Consider the following 17020-nt stretch of genomic DNA (forward strand, 5'->3'; position numbering starts at 1 on the left):
GTCTGTACATAGTTGTTTGCATGTTGTCTCCTCCATTAAACTGGCAGCTCCTTGAGAGCAAGGACTGGCTTTTGCCTTTCTTTATATCCCTGGCACTTAGCACCGTGCCTGGCACACAGCAAGTGCTTAAGAAATGCTTGTTGACTGGCTGTCAGAGAGTCAGTTTTCTGTAAGGGCCATGTTTGTTATAAGAAGGTCATTCAAGAATAGTCTTCTAGAGGCCACCCCAGATGAATTCATGATAGGGCACTTATTCGAGTCTCTGCCTTATAACCTTAACAGCATGCTTGAGGCCTCAAATGGAAAATTTCACTGAGAAATAGTTTGTGGTCACTCAAAAATATTGAGCCTAGTAAGATACAGTAAGGTTTATAGAGACATTTGAAGAAACACATAAACTAACTAATGGAATTATAGTAATGTGTCATCGTAACACAGGTCTTTATTCCATGAATTCAGATATATGCTTCTGAACACAATCACACATATGTCATACCACACCCCTGGTATTTATCCTTTCCCCAGGTACCAGGATAAGAAAAGGGTTCCACTGCATTTATTTCCCTTAAACTAGGACATAGATGCTATCATGGTTTCACACACACACACACACACACACACACACACACACACACACACGTATATATATTTCTATATACATACACACATGTACACGTATGTATACGTATACACATGTATGTATGTGTGTGCACACATATATGTACATGTGTGTATAAATAACCATGGTTTTATAGATGTTTGTGTTTGTCTATATATGTATATATGTATATATACATATATATGTATATGTGTATTTGTGTATATATGCACATACACACAGAGTGGAGCAACATGTGTAGCCATATAGAGATATAGCCTCAGGTCTGCAAGTTGAGTATTCACTGGAGGAGAAGGAAATTCTCTCTCTGATGAGTAGCACTCATGGCTACTCTTCTGGCCATCTTGCAGCCCAAGCTAGGGTGGAGGGAACAAGCCAACTGTCTAGCTCTAATCTCTCTCTCTTGATCCTTTCTCTACTTTGTAGGGAAGAGGTGACTGGCGACTGAGCAGGAGAAGCGGACAGAGAGAAGAATAACTAGAATTAGGGTTGGGGTTGGAGTCAATAAAAGGAAGACATCTTAGTGGGAAGCAACAAATGATATAAAAAGAGGAATGAGACAGGTCTTAGGAGTGGCAGCGGGGTCCTTGCTCTGACCCTCAGTTTTGAAAGTTGACCGACTCACCTCATTCCATAGTGCAATTTGCCTGTTGTTCCATCTGGACGTTCCAGTGGACAGCAGTTTTTTCATGTTTCCTAGAAACAGCACTTTGTTGGCTCTGTGAGACTTGTAGCTTGCTTCCTAGAAGAAGACACACAGTATATGAGCACCAGGACATGATTTGAGTGGATCAGTGATTCCCCTCCTCTCAGAAAAAGTGGTAGGATGGAGTAAGTTACAACTTTGTGGAATATGCTGGTAGAGGATTTCTGAAGACGATCTGAAGATCTTCTGTGTAATTGTTCTCTGAGAATTGTTTGAGGAAGCTTAAGGAGATTACAATCCACATGGAAATCCATGAACATGAAGGTGGAGAGCATCTGAGTGAGAATAAAACTAGAACTATTATAAACTCTCTGTCCTGAAATTTCTTAATACAGGTCATGAAACTGGCTTAGAGATGATGAATAGTAGAGATGGGAAATTAAGTTATTTTTATACTCAAGGTATTTTTAAGCTTTGAGTGTACACGGATTGTTCTTCAGGATACGTGGAATCCTAGAATGAGAGAAATCTCAACGTCAGATGAATCCAACCCCTATCTGAAATACCACAAAGTTGGGAGGCAGGTATCACTCCAACAATGATAGGATATCAGAATTCCAAATGGTTGAGAAGCTCTGCTAAATATCTTAAACTATGTGCAAAATATTGGCTTATATACATAAACAGGTTGCCCTAGATTTGTAAGGAAAAAAAATGGAAAATTGTAATAATGATTTATACTTTATGCTCCTGTGATTTAATTGTTGTGAGTATTCTATTAATCAGTGTAGACCATAACCCCTCTATCACATCCTAGATCCCATGTGAGGTCTTGGAGGGTCACTGAAAAATTCATCATCCTACACCCAAATTTATGGCTCTCTAAACTTTGCTAGGCAGTCTTCAAATGGTATATATGAGGCAATGTGGCCTGGTTATAAAGTACTAGAATCAGAGTTAGGAAGCCTTGGGTTTGAATCCTTTCCCAGACACTGACTAACTGTGTGACATTGGACAAATCATTTACCTTCTCTCATCCTCCATTTTCTCATCTATAAAATGGGGATAACAGTAGCCACAGGATTGAGGTAAAGGTAAATGAGATAATTTATATAAAGTACTTTTCAAAGCTTGAAGTGTAAATGTAAATAATTACACTTTTTAAAAACAAATTGATACAACAATAAATATGGCATTTTGGGAACTGAAGTTTCAGAATAGGGAAATTTTTTACTTCTTTCCCTAATTAGGCAAATCGCTTCTCTCTGGGCCTCAATTTCCCCCTTTGTAAAATGAGAGATTTAGAATATATGATTCCTAAGACTCCTATAGGTGTAAAGGTTTTTGATTCTACGTTAATAGATATGAGATATTTTTAGTATATGAAGTACTGTACAAATGAAAAATAAAGGTAAATTTGGCATTTTTAAATTATTGTCATCTAAATTTTGATATATATAGAATAATAGAATTGTGCAGCAAGAATGCTTTTGGAGTCCATTAAATTCATACCCTCCTCAAGACATTCTATTCAACTGGTCTTCCAGCTTTTTCTCAACACCTGAGTCTGCCCTTTTGGATAGCTCTAAAAGTTAGTATTTCCTTACATCAAATTGAAATGAGTCTCTTTGTAATTTCTATGCATCCCTGCTTTTTCTGCTCACCCTAGCCAAAAAGAACAAATCAGCTCCTCTTCTAAATGGTAGCTCTTCATATACTTGGAAGACAAAAAGCATGTATCCTACAAGTCTTCATTTCTGTGGGCTAAATATCCCTAAGTTCCTTGAACTGATCCTCGTACGGCATGGTTTTGAGTCACCTCACCATCTTGTTTCCACTCTTGTGGATGAGCTCCAAACATTCCATCAATGTCCATCTTAAAATATGGCATTTAGAACTGAGCTCAATGACCTCAGTTCATTAGCAGAATAAAACTCTGCTAATTTGTACTGTTGTTTGGTCATTTTTAACTCTTTGTTACCCCATTTAGGGTTTTCTTGGCAAAGATACTGGAATGATTTGCCATTTCCTTTTCCAGTTTATTTTATAGATGAGGAAACTGAGGCAAACAGGGTTAAGTGACTTGCCCAGGGTCACAGAGCTAGGAAATATCTGAGGCCAGATTTGAACTCAGGAAGAGGAGTCTTCCTGATTCCAGGTTCAATCCTCTATCCATTGTGCAACCTAACTATCCTGCTAATTTGTACTACTTTGGGGATAGGTGTGTATGGGGGAAATCGGTTTAAATGAATAAGACGTGTGAATTATAGACTTAAAAAGAGAAATGCAGTTTTAATTTTTAAGTACATGAAGCAATTACAATTAGACAGTTACAGAAAAATGAAAGAAAGTTCCTAACAGGGTCATTCACCTTGCAAATGGGAAAACCACGTACGATGTAGCATAAATAAAGATGAAAGTGGATGAGAGAAAAAATAAAAGAACTTTGGCTTGTTCCTGCTCTAATGAAACAAGTCTAGGGTCTCTGCTTTTGGATTTACGTGCTTCGAGGTATCATCTCATCATGTGATGGTCTCCTTGCAGAATAGATAGTATCTGTTTGGAGCATCAAAACCAACAAAGCCACCAAAAGGATGTATTTGAAAATGTCCTTAAGAGGAAGAGAGGCAGAACACACCCTGCAATGATGCCATTGTTCAGATAGTCCAGGTTCTGGTAGTAACATCAAGCTCAGTGGTGAGCTTTCATTTTGAAACAGAGATTGTGAAGCTGGTAAGCAAAGGACCAGAACCTAATCCCTGGCCCTAGTAAGAAATAAAACGCTTCCACTGAACTTCACATTCTAGTTTTTTAAAAGATCTTTTTAACTAGCAGAGAAGAATAATTTGCAATCAGTTTATCTCTTGTAATTCAATCATTTCAGTCACGCCCAACTCTTTGTGAACCCATTTGAGGTTTTTCTTGGAAAAGACACTGGAGCAGTTTGTTATTTCCTTCTTCAGCTCATTTTACAGATAAGGAAACTGAGACAAACAGGGTTAAGTGACTTGCCCAGGGTCACACAGCTAGTAAGTGTCTGAGGCCGGATTTGAACCTGGTTCTGTAGTCACTAAACCACCTGTCTCTATGTAACTAGAAAAGGGATTGGGACTAGACCTGTCCTTTCACTGGTATAGTGAACTCCCAAGTGACAAAATTCCCTTTACTAATGCAAATTGGTGCCTTCTTTGCAACTGATAGTCTTAGAGAGTTGCCTAGAGTGCTGAGAGGTTATATGATTTACCCAGGGTCACCTCTCCAGCATGTTTTAGAGGCAGGACTTAAATCCATTTCTTCTATATTCTAAAGCCACTCTATATCACTCTATCCACAAGACCACATCATCTCTCTATATGCAAATGAATGCTTGGAAACAGTTTGTTCTCAAGGCTAAGTTTTCCTTCTTACAATCTTGTTTACATTACTAATTTGTCTAGCAAACCTGTTTTTCAGAGAGAGCCCAAATGTAAATTTCAATCTAGCCTCAGACCAAATTATTGCATAAATCTATGATAAGAGACCAGACTAGATGGTCTGGTCTGAATTAATGTGACTTCATCATACTATAATGCCATTTGTTCTCTAACCAGCTCTGATGGGGGAAAAAACCAGTAAGACATTTATCTTATTGAAAAGCATAATGTTGCACACTGCACCTGTAAGACTGTTCCTGCGCGGGGGTCAAAAATCCTTATCTTTCTGTCCTTACAGGTGGTTGCTAGCAGGCTGCCATCTGTGTTGAATGACATGGAGAGGATCACATCTTGGTGAAAGTCAATTGTCTTCACTGGGTTCAGAATTACAGACTCTTTTGTGTCAAGGTTCCATATCATTAACTAGAGAACAGAGAAACGAAACTCTTAGCATCTTTCTCCCCCTCTCATTCACTTACCTGACAATAAGCACACACACAGGACATGACAGACATATTGTCAGTATTCAACAAGGTAGTGAAACACAGTAATTCCATGTGGAATAATCTGGAAATGGGCTGGGTAAGGTATTTGGTCCCATTGTTCTGAAGTAAACAGAAAATTCAGAGGGTGGAGTTGTGGAAGAAATAAAAAAAAATCATAGATCTTTTAGGAGGTCATCTGGTCTAACTCCCTCATTTTACAGATGAGGAAACTGAGGTCCAGAGAGGTTAAATAACTTGCCCAGGGTCATATAAATAGTAAAAAAGAGTTAGAATTAGAACATAAGTCCTATAAATCTAGAGGATTTTTTTATAGACATATTGAAACATCAGTGTAGCAAGATATGGCTCTGGAGAGATCCTTTTTACACATATACGTATATATTACATGTGTATATTTATATATATACATATAAATAATATATTTTACTTTCCTTTCTCTTTAGACTTCCCTCATATATCTTGCACTAATTCTGTACATTTGACATTTGGACACTTAAAAATTAATGATGCATGGGATAGAGGTCCCCAGGCAAAGAGAAGAGAGAGGGATTTTGCCCCAGTGGCATTTTCCTTCAAATTGACTAACCTTATAATCATAACCAGTGCTAAAGAGAATATTAGCAGCAGTTGGGTGCCATTCTAGGAGTCCAACTCTCCTCGCGTGACCAAGTAGCTCCTTCCTTGAGGCAGTGATGTTTCTTGATAGCAATTGCTTTGGAATATCCCATATCTTAATCTAGTAGGACAAAACAATACTATTTTATAAAAACTGAAAGCAAATCATTTGTGAGAAACACCTCATCATTCACAACCTTCCCCAACACTGGCAGGACAACTTGTGAATTATAGATCTAAGAGACTAGATGGGCATCAGGGCTCTCCACCAGCCCAGAGTTCAGGCAGGCCAGCTCTTGCACCCTTGAGGATGGCAAACCAGTATTCCCCACTGTGCAAGTTCTCATGCTCCATTCTCCTGCGCCCTCCTCCACTCCTGCTCCTCAATCTACCATAGTTCTGACAAAGCAGGCCAGGGGAGGGGAGTTCTCTTTTGGTCTGAAGCTGCCCTTAGAGGTCTCCTTCTGGGATTGCCCTTGTCTGAGTGGTCTCTAGAAGCCTAGTTATGAAGACCCTATGGAGGACTACATGAATACATTGAAAGAGGCTAAATAAATGCTTAAGTTAAAAAAATCATCAGGGTACCTCTTCAGGGTCTTTCTGCCTTAATCACAGAAATCAGGATTATTTTTCAGTTATTTCCATATTCTATTCTACACATTTCATAGATATCTATACTACTCTTTTGAGGTGGAAGCTGGTACAAATCAATTCAACAAGATTTTTTTGAATGCCTCGTAGGTGAAGAATGACCTCAGAGATAACATCTGGATCTAAAATGACAAAACACCTGCATCCAGAATGAATGAAAGCGCCATTTTATGTGGTGTAGATGCTTGCTCCCAGATCCAAATCCTTTTTCAGGGGAGAGAGAAGGGCAATCACTGCCACTAACATGGGACTGGATATAGATTTCTTTATCAATGAAGAAATGATTGCTTGGACAGCTAAGGGCCTGGTGTTTGAAAGAGGAAACTTAGCCCAACTCTGTGCCCCCAAAAAGCTCACTTGTCTTACATGTTGAGCTCTTTATTTCTAAGGGAATACTTCCCTGCAAAATCAGGCCCAGTGGGAATTCCATTAGTATATTCTAGGCCTCATCAAGGCTAAATGGGTCTGCAAATCATTTCAGGACATCCACTTAGAGCTATTTCCTGCCAGTAATTTTTGTGCACACTTCTGTTACTGAATTAGAATTGTACAGACAGAGTTGATGGCAGAATATACTCATTAGTGATTTGATAATAACATGAAGGATGAGCCAGGAAAGTCATCTTAAAATCAATTTAGGTAAGGAGAAGGGTAGTGAAATTTATTTTACTTCTACTAGAGATAGACAGGTTAAGAAGACCACAGATTAAGCAGATCAGGTCTTTGGGCTGGCCTTTAAAGGATAGGTAGGATGAGTAGGAAGGAGGACATTCGGATATAGAGGTTGGATAGCAGGTAATGGAATTTTTGTTGTTCTACACCTTATAAACTTTCAAATGCAGTAATTATGACTTTTGGAATGCTTTCCATATTTTTAACATTTTTTTCACTTTAAGGTACAGTTTTAACTTATTGGTCTAGTTAGTGATAGGAAGTGGACCTATGATTCATTGACATATGGAGTTCCCTGGGGAGGAACCTCCACCACCAGTGCAGATTGGTACCTTCTCTACGACTTATAGTTGCCTAGGGTATTAAAAAAATTATATGACATGTCCAGGGTCACACAGCCCATCTGTGTCAGAGATGGGACTTGAACCTAGGTCTTCTTAGCTTTGATGCCAGCTCTATCCACTATGCCATGCTACTCCCATCAACACAGCAAATTTCTAAAAATACCTCCATGGTCCGGGTCACTATTTAATCCCGTTTTCAGATGAACTTATTAAGAGGGCCAGAGACAGGCACAGAAACACTATGAAGTCCACCTTCTTCTTCCTCATTCCAACCACCTTCTCAGTGAATGATTTCTACTTACTTAAGATTGTCTTTGCTGATGTTTTCAGGATAGATGGAGCACTTAGGGATACAGGTATGACATTAAAGGTGGATTGGTTTTCATTTCCCACAGATGTGTTGGGAGAGTGGGATGCAGAAAGGTGAGAATTTACCGTGGCATCTTCAGAACAGGAGGCTATTACAAAATCATCAAAAGGGTTCCACTTGATGTCCAAAACGTTGCCTTTGTGGCCACAGATCTTTGGGTAATGTGGATCGAGCTTTCCTGTCTGCAAAATAAATGACAGATGAAATCTTTGTAAGTTAGGGTGTGTATAATCCACAAGTAAAAGAGAGTATCAGGGCAGCTATGTGGCGCAGTCAATAGAGAACCAGCCCTGGAGTCAGGAGGACCTGAGTTCACATCTGGCCCCAGACACTTGACACTTACTAGCTGTGTGACCCTGGGCAAGTCATTTAACCTGATTGCCTCAGGGTTAAAATAAAATAAAAATAAAAGAGAGTATCTCCATAGATCTTGTCACATAACTTCAGAGAATGGAGTTTCAACAGTATAGATGGGCCTGCTTTTGAAGTTAGATTGTTCATAGGCTTTTAGAACACTGAAAACATGCTTAGCTGGGACTCAGCAACCCAGAACCCTAGAGCTGTAAGGGACTGTATAGGTCATTCATTCAAAGCACAGGCATTACTAGGCAGCTAGGTGGCACAGAGAGTAAGAGTGTTGGATTTGGAGCCAGATGACCTGAGTTCAAATTCTGCCTTAGACATTAGCTGTGTGACTTGGGCAAGTTGTAACCTTTCTCAGCCTCAGTTTCCCCCTCTATAAAATGGGGTTGATAATAACATCTTCCTCACAGAGTAGTCATGTGTATTAAATGTGATAACATATATATGTCTAGATACATACATACTACATACATACATACATACATAGCACTTTGGCAAATTTAAGGCACCGTATAAATGCTAGCTTTGAATGCTCTTCTCAGGGAAACAGCAAATTTAGGTAAGACATGATCTTATGAAGCTTATAAATTGGCAGAGGGATAAGATACAAACAGATATAACAAGGGTTTATATTACAGAAGTATAAATAAACTACAAATAGTTTATATATTTAGTATATAGACATATATACTATTTATATATAATATACATATTACAGAGAGATAATTTATATTATAGAAGTATAAATAAATTATAAATAGTTTATATATTTAGTATACATAATATGTTATTTACACATAGTATACTTATTACAGAGAGTTTATATTACAGAATTATAAATTAACTATAGTTTATATATTTCATATATATATAAACTATTTACATATAGTATACATATTACAAAGAGAGAGAGTTTAGATTATAGAAATATAAATAGTTTATCTATTAGAAACGTATAAACAGATTGCCAGGTGAGGTTTGAAGGAGAAAGCCATTCCAGGTATGTGCCAGAGCCAGCTCCTACCAGACCATAAGAGCTCACTATTAAATTTTCAGAGTAAGCATTTACATCTCAGAAATGAGCAAACAGTACAAATTAGGGCTTTATATACTGTTTTGTTGATTGTCTAAACCTTAAAAAGTGATAGAGAAACTGTTAATAATCCGAGTTAAATTTAAAGGGTGCAGTTTTCTTCCCCCCTCTCCCCCAAACTCCCAGAGATCCAGATGTTAAACATTTAACCAGAATACCCCTGGTCATAACTGATAGGGAAATTCAGGGATAACTTCATGGAAGAGGTGGGTGTTGAACTGGACTATCAAGGATAGGTATGATGAGGAGGAAGGAGGGCATTTTGGATATTGAGAACTATGTAACCAAAGGCAGAGAGATGAAAGAGCACAGTGCATGTTTAGGATGAGGATGGGGATAGATATTTATCTACTTTGGTTGGAGTATGTGGAAGTGATATGAGATATGGCCAAAAAATTAGATCATCTAGTTTAACCCATAACCCATAACTGGGCAGGTATTCCCCTTCAAATGGGTGGTTCAAGCCACTGCATGAAGACCACCACAGATGGTGAACTCACTACCTCCTGAGGTAGTCTATTCCATATTTGGAAAGCCTTTATTGTTAGGAAGTTTTCCCCAATATGGAGTAGCTATCTACCTCCACATTTCTACTCATTGCTTCTTGTTTTGCCCATTGGAACCAAACAAGAAAAAAAAATTATTTCCTTCTCCATAGGACAATCCTTCAAATACTTGAAGACAGCTATCATGGAGGCTGTGAGTCTTTTATTCTCTTGGATAACCGTCTCAGTCAATTCAACCGATCTAAGCATGCCATGGTTTTGAGTCCCTTTCCCATCATTGTCACTTTCCTCTGGGAAGTCTCTAGCTTGTCAATCTCGCTAAAATATGGAAGCCAAAGCTGAACATGGAACCCCAGATATGGTCTGACTAGGGAAGAATACCATGGGATTATCACCTTCCTTGCTCTTTAATTCAACTGAATCTTTTTTTTCCTATGTTCAACTTTTATGAGTTAGAGGAAAATTACGACAAAACAAGCTGATAATAAGAGATCTATCCAAAGAAATTTTTGGTCAACACAGTCTATTCTACTGTCCCCATTTATATTACTTTTCAATGATTCCTGATCTTCATAATGATGACCCTGAGGCCCTACAACTCCCAGGATCATCAAAAATTCAATTATGGTTGCTCACTATTCTTGCTAAGGCAAGAAAGCAAACTCAAACATTTTAGAAAGAATTTTTAATGAGAAGAGTTGGAACCAAGAGGACTTCCTGGTTAACATTTGGTCATCAGAAAATTCAGCTAGCCAGAACACTGCATTCCCTAAGCCTTCTGGTTAATTAGGATTTTACCATATTTGTTTTAATAGCCATCTAAACCAGTTATTTCCTCACTGATTCAACTGTTACCTTTAAAGAGGAGGGTTTTCAGGGGCATTACTTACTTTTTCTCTTCATAAAAGTTTGCATAAGAAAAATAGCTACATTGAACCTGACAGAGCTCTTTCAGAAGCTGTTTTCTTATCTAGTAAGGAAGAAAAATGCCATTTATAATACTTCTCTCCACAAGGGGGCTGTGTTTACTGAACCCTACCAGTGCAGGGCATCTGTCTATTCTATTCAAAGCTTATAAACTATCTCTATCCAGTATAAAATGAAGTGATATTTTTACAATTACTCACTTAATTACATTAGTGTAGCTGTCCGGACAAGAGAATTAAGGCCCCTAAGAGGATTTTATTTTCTCAGCCTTGAATTATCCAGTGTGATTGTCTACACGGATGCAATTAATTGGAAAAATTGTTCTATTTGCACTTAAAATTTGGTCCTTGGTAAATGTAGTCTGAAGATTTTGATTTCCTGGCTAAAATAACAGCAGGATGGTGACTAATTTGGTCTCTGTCTATTAATGACCTGTTTGAAAATTTCATTCCTTCCCAAATGACCCAGCATTCTCAGAGTCCTTGAACAAGTGGTAAATATCATGAATTGTGGGTAATCGCGATAATAGCTGTTATTTACATAGCTCTTCAAGCTTTCCAAAGTGAACATATATTATCTCATTTGACCCTCCCATCAACTTTTTGAAGTAGGTGCTATTATCATCCCCACTTTACAGGTGAGTATACAGAGGTCCAGATGGGTTAAATGACTTGTTTATGATCACATTGCTTGCAAATATATAATTAATGGACAGAGTGCTCTACTTGGAGTCAGGAAGCCCTGAGTTTGAATCCTTCATCATAGACATCCTAGCTGTGTAACCCTTGAGAAGTCATTTAATCAATCTGAACCTTAGTTTCCTCACTTGTAAAATGGGGATAATAATGCCTTGTAGCATTTATCTCACATTGTTATTGTGAGGTTCAAATGAGAAAATGGATGCAAAATGCTTTGCAAACCCTAAACATTATGTAAATAATCAGCTATTATTAGAGTTACTTGATAGCAAACAGTATTATTCCTTTTTTGTGAATCAGGAAACAAACTGAAAACCCTAGAACCTGGGATTTAAGCATCTTGCTGAAAAATGAGCATCAGGTTAAAGTCTGTAAAAAGACTCTTACTTTTGTACTTAAATAAAGAGCCATAACCGGGACTAGGGGTGCAAAACTGAGGGGCATTTGAAGAAAACAACAACTTTATTATCCTAAGCAGCCATGCCATTGGGTTAGGGGGACACCATTTCACATTCTCACTTCAGGCACATTACCTAGTTATGGTGCTGCTTCTGTGATCTCCTTCCACTAGGGAGGGTTAGGGGAAGAAAAAAAGCTTTTATGAAGCACCTACTATGTTCCAGGTGGGCAGCTAGGTAGCACAGTGTATAGAGCACTAGGCTAGGAATCAGAGAGACTCTTCTCCTAAATTAAAATCTGGCCTCAGACACTTACTAGCTATGTGACCCTGAGCAAATCACTTAACCCTGTTTGTCTCAGTTTCCTCATCTGTAAAATGAGCTGGAGAAGGAAATGGCAAATCACTCCAGTATCTCCACCAAGAAAACTCCAAATGAGGTAATGGAGAGTCAGACATGACTGAAAACGACTGAACAATAACAACAATATGTTCCAGGTACTGTGCTAAGTACTTTTTGCAACAACCCTGTGAAGCAGGTGTTATCATTATCCCTGTTTTACAGTTGAGGAAACTGAGGCAAATAGGTTAAGTGACTTGCCCAGGGTTACACAGTTACTAAGTGTCTGATGCTGAATTTGAACTAAAGTCTTTCCAACTTCAGATCCAGCACTCAATCTACTAAGCCACCTAGCTGTCTCCATCACAAAGATTAAATAACTTGCCTAGAATCACACCCTGAGGCCATATTTGAACTCAGGTCATCTTTACTCCATTACTCCTGCTCTGTGCACTATGGTACCACTCAGTTGCCTCACTAGTACAGACTGCATCTCATCCATGACTTTTCTTACTGTGCGATTCTAGGTCATGTTTCAAGTATGATGTGATGGAAAGTGTGCTAGATTTGAAGACAAGCCTGGGTTTGAATTCCATGGGTGGTATGACCTAGTGGAAACCTATTTCTCCTCCAAAGGATGAAGATGTTGGACTAAATACTTCTAAGGTCTTTTAAAGTACAACTTCTCATACTTCCCATGTAGAAGACCTAACTAACGTAATAAAGACCTGACATTCTATAGGTACCAATGTACACTTGGGCTGCCTATTTGATGTTTCTGCCTCTTACTATACCACTTCCTTTTCCTGATCATTTATTTCCTTGGAATACAAATCATTTTGGGTAACATGTTATAGTCTATTGATACCTACTGCACCACCCCATTACGCTTTGTGTCGCCCATGATTTTGATTTTTCAAGGTAAATCCCCTTCAGGGGTGTGCTGAAGCTAGCTGAACCAGCTAGGAGGATGGATTATTAAATTTTTAGTGTGAACATTTATATCCCAGAAATCAGCAACAAATTATACAAATCAAGGTTTGATTTATTGTTTTGTTGATTGTCTAGCCGTAGATTCCCAAAGTGGGAGATACCACCCCCTAGGGGGTGCTGGATTGATAGGGGTGGGGGTGTTAGTAGCCTCAGGTGCAATTGCAGGGTGTTGAAGAAGGGGCCAGTGGAAGTATAAGGAAAGAAAGGAAGATAAGAAAACTTTGAAAAACCATTCATACATGTTTCGTCTCCTGTGTAACAGAGTTAAAGTCGTAGTGATTAAATTATTTTCCAAATAAATACACAAAATGCAAGACCTCTGATCAGTGATCAAGTCTACTGACAGGTCTTAACAAGCAAGTATTGGCAGGTAAGCATGTCTAGCATGCATCGGCAGGAGTATGTGCATGCAATGACTTGTTTACAATACAATACTACACAGTTATATGATGTAATTGTTGTGTCACCAAAATTCCAACACAGGAAAAAACCCACAAATTTACAATAAATTATTAAATTTAAGATGTGTCATTTTAAATATATATATATATATATATATTCCGAAATGACACAAATGTCAAAAAACCATTAAAGGGTTAAAGAAAGCAGATTTCCAGGGGGGCATTGAGTAATTTTTTTTTAAAAAGGGGGCAGTAGGCCAAATAAATTTAGGAATCTCTGTGGTCTAGACTTAAGAAAGCAATGGAGAAAATGTTTATAATTCAGATTACACTTAAAAGTGTGTCCTAAACACATTTCCACCCCTACACCCCAAGCTGGTTGTTAAACATTTACCAGCATATCTGTGAGCCTGCCTTTTGTCTGGAGCACATGGTACATTTATGGGTGGGGAAACATCTTTTGAATGACTGCGGAGCTTACTGAGGAGGCATTACAGTATTCCATCACCTGATTTGATTAGCACAATGTCTTCTAAGCAGAGGAACGTCTAGAGAATCTCAATATTTATAAAGAATTCCTTACTTAAACCATGAAATCCAATCCAGCAACCATTAATTAAGATCTATTGTATGCAAAGCATCAAGAATTCAAAGACAAAATGAAAAACATTAGACTTTTATATGGCATTTTTCATGGTCCTAGTACATAACTTTCACAAGTATAGTTCCTAGTTTTAAGCCTCTCTTACTACTGATTATTCAGAACATCTATAAGTATGTAAACAGGATATATCAGGTATGCCCAATCATACATACATGTGTTTCTCAAAAAAATTATGGCATTCTGTCTTATTTTAAAAGTTTACTTATTAATTAAAAAAATTAAGTTTAGATATATTTTAATTTCTTTAGTTTGATAAAATAATGTTCTTTATAGTTGGGCATTCAATAAATATTTATCTGTAAATTCTTTGGGTATAGAGGCTAATGAAATATGCTGCACAGACCTATAAAAGATTTACTAAACAAAGTTATCTTTGTGTTTGCATGTATTAAGAAAGTTTGTATGATTTTAACATATGCACAAGACACTATTTGAAGGAGAACCTTTAAAGCTTTTTTTTTTTTTTGGTAACCAATAAACAATAATCACAGCTGGATCTTGTATTCCCCACACTCTTCTTTCAATTGCAAGAACTGTGAAAATGTAGTTGCTGTGAATACCCTTGATACATACTTGGACTATTCTCATAAAAAACTTATAGAGATATATTTATAGGTCTTTTTGGTTGCTTTTTTCCCACTATGAAAATATCTCCGTCTACAGTTCCACCATCTTTTCAGTTAGCCAGGTTTACAACCTCAGAGTTAGCCTTGACTCTAAAATTTCCCTCACTCCCTATATCTAATCAGTTGCCAATTCTTTTTTTTTTTACCTTCACAACAAATCTCAAATCCATCCACTTCCCTACACTCATAACAAAATGACCAATTCAATCCCTTGTCACTTTTCCTCTATGCTATTTCAATAACCTCTTCGTTGGTCTCCCTGCCTCAAGTGTTTCTCTCTTCCCAAATCCATCCTCCACAAAGCTTCTAGAGTGAATTCCTAAAGCATGGGTATAATCATGTCACTCTCCTGTTCACGAAACCTCAGTGACTCATGACTGCCTCCAGGATAAAGTACAGTCAGCTTTACTGTAACAGTGGTGTCAAACTCAAACAGAAACGGAGCCACTAAACTGTACAAGGTATTACTTGGCAAGGACCATTGGTTGATACCTTTGTGCTATAATGCTACATATGTGGTCCTAAAAATCTCCTTAACGTGTCAAATTACACAATAAAACTCACAGGGCTTATGGGGAAAATGGGGCTGGAGACACAACATTCAATTCACCAGTGACACACCCAAAAAAAGAGATATGAACCTAACAAAAATGGTAGCACAGCTTTTATGCGTTAAATGGTTAAGAAATACATAAATACTATAAAATAAATAGTAGTGTTGTCTGGTGCCCCAGTTTCTACGTGATATGAGTTGGTCAAGTTGAATAGTTATGGGGGTGAGGCACATTTAGGGGACTGGACCCCAGTGATAGTGGAAGGTGGACAAAGTGGGGAGGATTGGATCAGTTCTCAACCTACAGTCCTATTGTACCAGAATATGTAATAAATATGGCACTTTGCCTTGAAAAAGGCCTGAAGTTTGATTGTGGAAATGAGTGTGCTGGAGAGGTTGCATCTTGTGAATTATTATGAAATGGTGCTGTTTTCTCTGTCTTCTCGCTGTTTCCCAAAGGACGAAGTCACGCACAAGCTAACATAAAATTCTTATTCTGCTCAAATCATTCTCTAATACATCAATTGCATTGGAACAAATTCATATTTTCAAAATAAGCGTTCAAACAGAACTGCGTGTACAAATTCCTCTGGTTGGTATTTAAAGTCCTTCACAGATCTGGCTCCAACTCACCCTTCCAGTGCCTTCCAGGCTGATTACACATCTGTCCCCTTTACACAGTCAACAAACATTCCACTTCCTGTTTTTATGTCTTTGTATAGCCTGTCCATGCTTGGAAATGCGCTCCTTCACTTTCAAGCTTTTCAGACTCCTTAGTTTCCTTGAGTGCTCAGCCCAAATGTCAACTCCTACATGAGGCCTTCCCTGATCTCTCCAGATGTCCACGTCATCTCCTACAAGTCACCCTGCATTCCTTTCGCATATGTTTAGTTCATATACATGTATGTATATATATATGTATATACATACATATACATATATATATGTGGATATATTCATGCTGTTTCCCTTGAGAGACTATTAACTTTGAGGGCAGGAACTGTTTCAGTTTTATCTTTTTATCCCTAGTGCCTAATATAGTGTTTGGCATTCCTAGTAGATGCTTCATAAATTACTGTTAATTGATTGATTTTCCATCACACCTCTCTTATAGTTCAGCCTCAGTCAAACAATTAACAAACAAGCATTAAGTGCCTATTTTGTTCCAGGTATCATACTATCCTCCTCAGGTCCAGGTCATAATCAGGCATTAATTATGTCTGATCATTTTTCCAACACTTTTTGGAATGGGGATAACAAAGTAACTGTTATCTTTCTACTGAGTACAAATTTGAACTTGGGGATCTTATTTACATTTGCTACTACTCCCTTTTTTATATTTTATTTTTTCCCCAATTACATGTTAAAACAACTTTTTAATATTTGTTTTTTTTTAAAGTTTTGAGTTCCAAATTTCATCCTTCCCTCCCCCCTCCCTGAGACAGTAAACAATCAGATATAGGTTATACATGTACAATCATGTAAAACATTTCTGTATTTGTTATTTTGTATAAGAAGAGTTGAATAAAAGAAAAAGAATGAAAGAAAGAAAGTGAAAAAAACATGCTTCAGTCTGTATTCAAACATATTAGTTCTTTCTCTAGAGGTGGATAGTATGCTTCA

At 37.7% G+C, this 17020-nt stretch overlaps 1 protein-coding gene across 2 annotated transcripts in view; it reads right to left on the reverse strand.

The window, feature by feature from the left end:
• The window catches only part of LOC114025979 (coronin-2A-like), a 159734-nt gene that overhangs the window by 26233 nt on the left and 116481 nt on the right, over positions 1-17020 (reverse strand). For both annotated transcript variants that reach the window (XM_027839530.1, XM_027839529.1), the window contains exons 3-6: positions 7902-8018; positions 5771-5920; positions 4922-5101; positions 1245-1361 (exon numbers count right to left, since the gene is read on the reverse strand). In XM_027839530.1, coding sequence (XP_027695331.1) covers positions 1245-1361; positions 4922-5101; positions 5771-5920; positions 7902-8018 — 564 coding nt within the window. The remainder of the gene's footprint in view (positions 1-1244; positions 1362-4921; positions 5102-5770; positions 5921-7901; positions 8019-17020) is intronic.

The sequence above is a fragment of the Vombatus ursinus genome, unplaced genomic scaffold (assembly GCF_900497805.2).
Source record: "Vombatus ursinus unplaced genomic scaffold, bare-nosed wombat genome assembly UNPS02014832.1, whole genome shotgun sequence".
NCBI classification, from domain to species: Eukaryota; Metazoa; Chordata; class Mammalia; order Diprotodontia; family Vombatidae; genus Vombatus; species Vombatus ursinus.